Source organism: Malania oleifera, chromosome 2 (genome assembly GCF_029873635.1).
Source record: "Malania oleifera isolate guangnan ecotype guangnan chromosome 2, ASM2987363v1, whole genome shotgun sequence".
Taxonomy (NCBI): Eukaryota; Viridiplantae; Streptophyta; class Magnoliopsida; order Santalales; family Ximeniaceae; genus Malania; species Malania oleifera.
Window position 1 is genome coordinate 8,261,024 of NC_080418.1, and position 8,671 is coordinate 8,269,694.

An 8,671-nucleotide genomic window follows, 5' to 3' on the forward strand; every position below is an offset into this window, starting at 1 on the left:
TCCAAATCCATGCAAATTCAAATCCCAAAATTCATACTCCCAACCAAAGCATTAATTTCTTCCAAATTAACACAAATCCAAATCCAACCTTCAAAATTTATTCTCCCAAATACTACCTCAAAATATTTCAGAGGAGAATATAATCCTCATAGTGCGGACTATGGTATGGTGAGTTAAGAGCATTTGGTAATAGCTCATAAATTCTCAATAATTGAATTGCCTTTCTGATCGAAAACAGGAAATATATATTAACAAAATATTTAGGCAACAAAAAAAAGATACATTTCAGCAACAAACAGGTTTATCGTTTCTGCAAGGACAAGAGCATAGTCGTCAACAAGTATGAAATAGAGATTAGGAACCACATGACCACACAACAAATTCCCCACAGCTATATCAGCAACACATCATGGTTGCTGAATAGCGAAATATCAGCTGAAGCAAGAGGAAAAATATGAATCTAAAAATACAGGGCTAGGTCGTTTACTCGAACATCCAACTGTGCACCAAACAAGCACACAAGTTTCACTGCTGCGATGAGCCTGGTGGTGCAGAATGCTGGTACTGCTGAGTAGCTGGTGGCGGTGGTGGTGGTGGTTGGGGCATGGCAGAATGATATGGTGGTGGAGGGTACTGTTGGTAAGGTGCAGGTGGTGGTGGTGGCATATATCCATATGGTGGATAAAATGGTTGGTGATACTGACCTTGTGGGGGTGGCATAGATTGGTAAGCATATTGCTGTCCCTGCTGCGGCTGCGGCTGCGGCTGCAACTGCAGCTGCGGCAGCTTCTCTGACCCAGCTTTGTTCTCTCCTGGTCCATTAGAAGCCCCTTCTTGGGATGGAACCACCGCGCCCATTCTTTGAGGATCCATGGATGGATAAAAGGTTCTCTCGTGCATAGGAGGAGGTGGTGGGATATTGAAGTAGTGCATCTGTGGGGGCTGATCTTGTGTACCAGGGGGTTGAAGTTGGTTCTGCTGTTGGGAAATAACTGCCCTTGGCAACATCCCACTGTGGGCCAAAGCCTGCTGTCTTGCCTCATCGGAGACTTCAGAGTCTGGTTTCGGTGCTTGAGGTCTACCCCACATCAACTTCAGCCTCAGGCCCTTTATCACCAGTTTGTTAGAAAGCTCTTCTGCTGCCTTCTCTGCACCTTCTCTGGTCGTGTAGGTTACAAATGCACATGCTCGTTGGAGAACCATCCGCACAGATTCAATTTCACCATGGGCATAGAAGTGGTCCCTTAGGTCCTGCTCAGTAACTCTGGCATCAAGCCCACCAACATAGAGGGTTTTAATGCTCTCATCCTCCGGGGGTTCTAGTGAGGGCATTTCCCCAGCCTTGTTGAGTAGCTTCAATGCAACTGGATCATTCACTCTGTTAAGCATCAGAGAAAAGAAAAACAAAAAAAAAATTGCAGATTAACATCACAAACTTCTAAAATTTCAGCATTGCACTGAACTGTCAAGCACATGTGTACTTGTGTGCAGGAGTTGTGAGAACATCGGATGGGATGCACTGCAGGGTAAATCCAGCAGTTAACACAAACATTGAGGCCAATACAAGGCTGCTAAATTCCATATCTATTACAATGACGACCAAAGGTAGGACAATAAAGGGGAAACCTAGGAAATTTCCAACCATAATGAATTCATGTCTAGGTTCAACTTTTGGTTTGCTTTCTTTACACATATAGATAATTTACTAGACATATTGATGAAGGGCCATCTACATCCTATAAGCCGCCCATTTCGCACAAATATTATAGGCGTAGGTTTAGGAAATTGTGCTTGTATTAGGATTTCTTTGAATTATTTAGTGACTTCATTTAGTATTTTGTAATCGTGTGTTTTTAGTTGGGGTTATTCTTGTAAATATGAATTAGTAGTGGTAAAAGTGCTGGACATGCAACGGTTCTCATTTTGAAATCAGAATTGCTGCAGTTCCCCTATCTCTCTCTCTCTCTCTCTCCCTCTCTCTCCCCCGTATGTTCCTTGCTACTCATGTTCTACTTCCTCTCTCATCTCTGTTCTGTCTTGAAATCAGAATTGCTGCAGTTCCCCCCCCCCTCTCTCTCTCTCTCCCGTATGTTCCTTGCTACTCATCTTCTTCTTCTTCTTCTTTTTCTCCAATTTTCTCAATTCTCTCTCTATTTCTGAGTTCCACTACTTGTCTATTCACCTCTAGCAAGACAACTTCTAAACTACCACTCCTACATTGTACAATAGTCAAATCATCAGCAGCAACACAAGCTACATGTTGCAGTTTTCACAATCTCCCGATACCCTAGTAATTTCCAGCATCATTATCACTCTAGTTTCAAAAATTGATGCCACTAAACTTCTTCATGCCAGAATAAAATATACTAAAAAAAAAAAAAAGGATAGAATTTTGAAACTAAATCCAAATCCATTTGATGCTCTCTCTCAAAAGAACAAAATAAGTCAAACTTAGGAAGGCAGTGGGGAATTGACCTACTAACTGCAACTCAATTTTGAAATGCTAACTGATTTAAATTGACTAGCAACAAAAGCCCATTGACATTGTTGAAAAACACAAATTATACTTTTCAAGGATGCTCGTAAAAGGTTTTCCATCCCTCTAAAAATGAGACAAACCAGAAAGAATGAAACCATAAGTTTGTCACTACGCTCTTAACCTAAACCTACTTTGTTTTGTGTGCACAACAGTGACAGATATGCACATGGACATGGACCATCAAACCCAAGGACAGATTCTTTAATGGGAAAAATCTAGCCCCACACAAGCTAATAAGAAGCCACATAATTTGAGATTAAAGAGATTGAAAAAACAAGACTTACCCATAATAACGATCTTTAATATTTTGCTGGGATAACTCCCCAGTGACAGGCATCTCATGCCTATAAGGGCATTCAGCACCTCTAGTGCATTCACCCCGTACATAGAAACTACAAACATGGGCTCTATTTCTTTTGTAATATGGTGTCGTCCTTTGAAGCTTCAAAATAGTGTCGTTTGCAGGAAACTTGCCATATGAGGACTCATAATTTATACCAGCTCTGGCCTGCATGAAGTGATAATCACAAAAAATTAGAACAAAAATAATATTGTAATGGGAGGGAAAACAAATGGCCATAGGCCTATAGTTATCTGACGTCTAAATGAATTCCAGCAGCAACCCAATCATTTAAATGCATGTCTTGTACAAAAAACAGCCAACTATTTGGCTCTAAAAACATTGAATCTCCATCTTGGTCAAAGAAGTGTGGTCCTCTGGCCACTCTGGCAAATTATGGAATAAACACATATCTAACTCAATAATAAAAAGCTCAGGAAACCACAACACAATGTTGAATCTCCAACAAAAACTCCACTTCTGCTCAGGAAGAGAATTTTTTTTTTACGACTCCTCTCTTTCCCCCCTCAAAATGAGTTAAAAGGGTTAAACGTTGACAAAAGTGACAAGGATGGGATATGCCGAATGGGAATGAGTAAGAAAATAGAGAAGGCTTCAGGTACATAAGGGCAACAGAATTAAGGGGCAACTTACGTTCCTAATTTGACTGGAGTTAAATGAAGATCCTGTGAAAACCAGAGGACTGTCAGAATCAAACTTGGGAAGGAAAATGGCCAAAACATGAAGGGGCTATGAATGTAGTAAAAAAATAATGTAAGCTCATCAACAAAAGGTGAACTTGCTGCCCAGAAAAGAAGAATAAAAAAAAAAAAATTGGTAATCAATAATGACAAATAAACTCTGAAATTTAATGCCACTTTCCCCCCCCTTTTTTTTCCTGAAGTATTTGGCCTTCAAATTACAATTGTAATAATTTAAAAAAAAAAAAACTTAATCGGACAAATGAAAGTTGTCTTAAATCTAAATTTCCAAAAATAATTTAATGCAAGAGATGTAACATCCCACTTCTACTCCATCACGATGATAATGGTATATAAATATGAATTACTGATTTAATACTGATGACAGTTTATCATGCTTCTGTATCATGATTCTCCACAAACATTCCAAAAGCTAACATGCATGCATTTCAGCTAGTTTTGCTTTATAAACAGATTACCTAAATTCGCTAAATTAGTTAGAATCAGCTTCAAATTGAACATGAATATACCTTGCGGTCATGCTCTTCTGCAAAGTATTCTCTATTCACATCACTCTTTGGGATTGCATCATTCGAATTGATTGATAGAGCTGTATCTCGAACCTGAACTGGTAACCCGTATTCAAGATCCAAAAGGCAAACCTGACAAACATTTTTCAACTTGCTGCATGTTTGGCAAACCTCAGTTTTTTTAAATCTTGCATCACGACCTGGCCTCCACCTAAAAACCGTGAAGGGGCGTGTACAAATCTTGCACTCCTTATCATAAACAGATCTAGTCTGCATTTAAATGAATCATTACCAATAGGGTTATAGCAAAATAAAAAGAATACTGTTGCCCAATATAGACATTGAAATTGATTTGAAAAAATCATTTTATCGCAAAATGTAAGAGAAACATTAACATCACACTGGTATTTACATTTAAATGACAATATCACACCTCTAGTACAGCAACTATAAATTTGAAAAATGGGGGTCAAATAGTCCCCTGCAGAGCAATAATCTCTTCAAAACTACCATTAATTTGTTAATCATGTTAAAAGTTCTCATTATTAACTTATTATCATACAGGTCGCATTGTTTGTAGGCTATTTTCATAGTGGAAAATATGGGGAAAGATATGCTTTGATAGATGGCTGTTCCTCATCACTGGTAAAACATTAGTTATGATTGGAAGGAAGTGGAGATAATAGAAACTAGAAAATAAATTTAAACGTTTCTCACTATATACATTTTACCAAATTCATTGCGGGTAATGATTCTCAAATTTGCTTTTGGGAAGACATTTGGTAGGGTGATTCTGCTCTCTTCATCTCTTTTCCTTATCTATATCTTCTTTACTCTCAGTGCGTAATGACGCCATTTCTTCTTTTTTTATCTCTAATGGATATATTATTTCTTGAAACTTCTATTTTCGTAGATCTCTTAATGATAGGAAGGTGGCAAACCATCTGCGCTGTTGTTGTTATTGGAGGGCTGTTATCCTCCCCATAGGACAGATATTTGATAGTAGCCTAGTAGCTCTTTTTTCCCTTTGGAATTCATTCTTGTGAATCTTTTTTTTTTTTTTTGAGCATTTGATTGGTGCTAACACGCCCTTTTTGCTTCATCACAGTATTTTAAGGCAAGAGTCTCCTTAAGTATTAAGAAATTTATTTGGTTGGTTAATCATTAGACTTCACAGTTAACATCAACAATATGTTGCAATGTAAGATACCTTCAAAAGCTTAATGAAGCAGAATGGTACCAAGGAATTGCTGCCAAGAAACAAAATTAGAAGAGAAATAAGGGACATAAAAATAGGAACAGAACAGCAGTTAGGGCCTGGGGGAAAAGGTAAAGGAGAGGGGAAAAAGGAGGAAAAGAAGAGAGGAAAGAGATAAAATTGAGGCGAAATTCGCGTCAAACTTCTCAATTCAAATTCATCAAAAAACAACTAATACATGCCTTTCACACATTTTCTATAAGAAAAATTACATAAAACTACACTAAACCCTTAAGACACATATAACTACAAACAAATCCCTAAAAAAACACATAGATTACAAACAAACCCCAAAACACACATAAGTCTACAACAAGAAACTAAACACACATAATAAATTACCAATTAACTAAACAAATTTGGGTTTAGGACCCAACAGTCCCTTGACCCTATTCTTTGAAATTGGTAACCCAAGTAAGTCAAATGATCCATCCAAACACCCACTTCCTGTCCTAAATCACTTTATTTTTGGATGTGTGTTTGCTTTGACAGTTCCAAATTTCCCTTCCCTTTTTTTTTTTTTTTGCACTTGGAGGGGTTGGAATAAGTTGTTCGGTTTATTTTGTGAGAAGCAGGTTTGTTCGGAATCAGCGGAAGATTTGTCGGGTATTGTCTAAACAGATTTTGGCAGGGGTGGAAAGGGCTCAGCATTGTGGAGAAGTGGGATTTTAGCAGCTATTTGGAATTTGGTTGGAACAGAAATCACGTATCTTTACACAGGGAATAAGATTATGTGGTCTTTGCTATGGGCCAGGATTCATTACAGGGCTTCATATTGGTATTTTGCAACTGGTTCCTTTAAAGGAGTAGGTTTTTGGATTTACAGTGCCCACGAAATTAACAGGCTTTGTAATTTTAACTTCAGTTTTTTTTCTCCCCCTTTTGCACAATAGAGAATTTCTTGTTCTATTTTTTGTACATTCTATCTTCTTTCATGAACTTTATTTTTGAATTTTCGAAAAAAAAAAAAAGTAATTTTTTTCTCCAATTCTATTGTTTTGAAGGAAGAGAGAAGAGATGAGAGAGCTTTTTTCTCTCATTTTCTCTTGTTTGGGAAGAAGACTTATTTTTTTCTGGTAAGATAGAACTGCAGAGAAGTGGAGGGGAAAAGGAGACTGAAGAGGAGGTTCAATTCTCTCCAAGACTCGGAGAAAAGGGGAGAAAAAAATAATGATGAATAGGGAATTTCTTTCCTCTTCCCCGCTCGTCTTCCCCCCCAATGATTTCTGTTTCTTCTCGTCTACTATATTCCCTTCTATAGGGTTCTTTCCTTTACCCTCCACTTCTCACCACCCCAAAGACGAAGGTAAATCGATTTCTTCAACAAATCTTTAATTTTCTCATGATTTTTTCAATCAATCACGTATAAAATTACACAACAAATCAATGCAAATATAAGAAACTTCACATGTAAACTCAAATTTTTATGCATTTAAAACCAAACTTCGGTTCCTTAAAAAATCATCGAAATCGAAAGGAAAATAAGCCCTGGATGGGAAAGAAGGTGTACAAAAAATTAACGAGAGAATACCATACCATACGAACGTAGGGGTTATCGCCGAGGCAAGATTCACAGATGATCGGGAAATCCGATCGCTCCCAACCATCAGCCTCCAGATCTCTCAGTAACCTATGCGCCATCTTATATTCTCTCTCCCTCCCTCCCTCCTCTCTCTCGCTATTCCAGATTGCACGTCGTCACCGCCTTCGGAATTTGCACGTTGAATATATGAGGGCGTCCGGTCCTGCGCTGCAGTGCCTGAACCCTAATTTCCAGGTGCAAAACGCGACGTCTTGCAGACACAGGAAGCTTCTTCAATAGAAGTTTGGATAATGATCGACTCAAAAGCAAGGAAATAAAATAAAATAAATTACTTTGGGATTTTAGGGCTCCATATAAAAATTCGATTTTTTTTAAATAAAAAACATATGATTAAATTTACTCTTTATATTTTGCTATAAGAAATAAATAAATAAACATAAAATACACCAAATTAATCAACAAAAAAATCAATACCTTAGAATGGGAGATACACAAAGTTTGATACAATAATTGAATAACTTTAAACGAGTGATTTTCATTCAATTGTCGATGGAGCTTGAACCAGTGATTTAAACTTAAAGTTGACAAATGTAATAATAATGGAACCTTTATTGAAATCTACTTTTGATGAGTAAAGATGCTGATAGGATCCTTCTAATCAAATCATGACAAGCACGTCAATGTCATTTGGTATTGGGAATCTTAAAAAATATCTTCTTGAGATTGATCATCATCTTCATCGCTATTGCTGCTGTTGATTAAAGAACAAAGAGATTCTTTGAGGAGTTTCTTTGTAACAACCTGATTTTCATGCCATTTTTTTCCACTTAAATATATATATCAAATCCCTCTATATAATCTGCAAAAACCATCTCAGACCCCAAGGAAACACTGAAGAAACTCTGTTCACATTACATCCCTAAGTAACGGTAAACATTAAATTGTAAACTATATTTACAATATCAGAAATCTAGAAAGTCCTAAAATATACATTACAAAACTCTCAGTGACATCCGTCAAAAACCCTAGGATCTACCCAAACGACCAACACCCAAGAAACACTCACCCTTCAAAAAGGGCAGCGCAAGAACCTCTCTACCTGCGAGCTTGATCTGCTTGTCTAACTAGATCACCTGAAAAAAAAATGTTAAGTCACTGAGATAAGACAACACTTAGTAGGAAAAGATATGCTATCACTAGTGTGTGGCAACTGATTTATACCATACAAATAATATTTATTATAGTTTAAAATACAATTGTATATTTGAGTTTTCTAGTTACACATAATTCTAGTATTACAATAAATCAATTGTTGTACTGTAAATTTGTATGTATAGAAAGAATTGTGATAATACCCTAGGAACTGAATGTCATGATTTAACCCTTTATGACAGGGTTGTGCGGCTCATAAGCGGGACTTAACACTTGTTGGCCCACCAAGTAAGTCAATCTGAAACTCTACCAATCATCAATCTGACCCACTGCAATCTCTCCGGGCACGATAACTAATCTCTACCTCCTCAAACCGACCTCCTCAACCCAGAATACAGGAGAGACTGCAATCTCTCCATAGACACGATTGACGGAATCCACATACTATCTGAGATATGTAGTTGCACTCTGATCTGAAAATAGCAACGGTACCATACTCTGCTGTTTGAATATGACTAAATAATTCAATACTATTTAGTACTGATACTTATAGTTATCTTACTATGTTTACCATGATTATGTAATAACCATAACATTCTTAAACTGAT

The 8,671-nt window shown here is 37.2% G+C and overlaps 1 protein-coding gene across 1 annotated transcript; it reads right to left on the minus strand.

The window, feature by feature from the left end:
- Positions 1 to 221: 221 nt before the first annotated feature.
- LOC131147729 (zinc finger CCCH domain-containing protein 49) lies at positions 222 to 7,235 on the minus strand. The gene is made up of 4 exons (XM_058097268.1): positions 6,905 to 7,235; positions 4,111 to 4,380; positions 2,824 to 3,047; positions 222 to 1,378 (listed from the first exon to the last, which is right to left on the minus strand). Exons 1-4 carry the CDS (start codon positions 7,007 to 7,009, stop codon positions 526 to 528), a joined length of 1,452 nt encoding a protein of 483 aa, XP_057953251.1. The 5' UTR covers positions 7,010 to 7,235; the 3' UTR covers positions 222 to 525.
- Between the last annotated feature and the right edge of the window lie 1,436 nt (positions 7,236 to 8,671).

Coding starts and splice junctions, on each gene's coding strand:
- LOC131147729 (XM_058097268.1), bottom strand. CDS start 7,009: ATGGCGCATAGGTTACTGAGAGATCTGGAGGCTGATGGTTGGGAGCGA. Junction 3,048..4,110: donor CAGAAGAGCATGACCGCAAG/GTATATTCATGT, acceptor CACTTCATGCAG/GCCAGAGCTGGTATAAATTA. Junction 1,379..2,823: donor ATTAAAGATCGTTATTATGG/GTAAGTCTTGTT, acceptor GATGCTTAACAG/AGTGAATGATCCAGTTGCAT.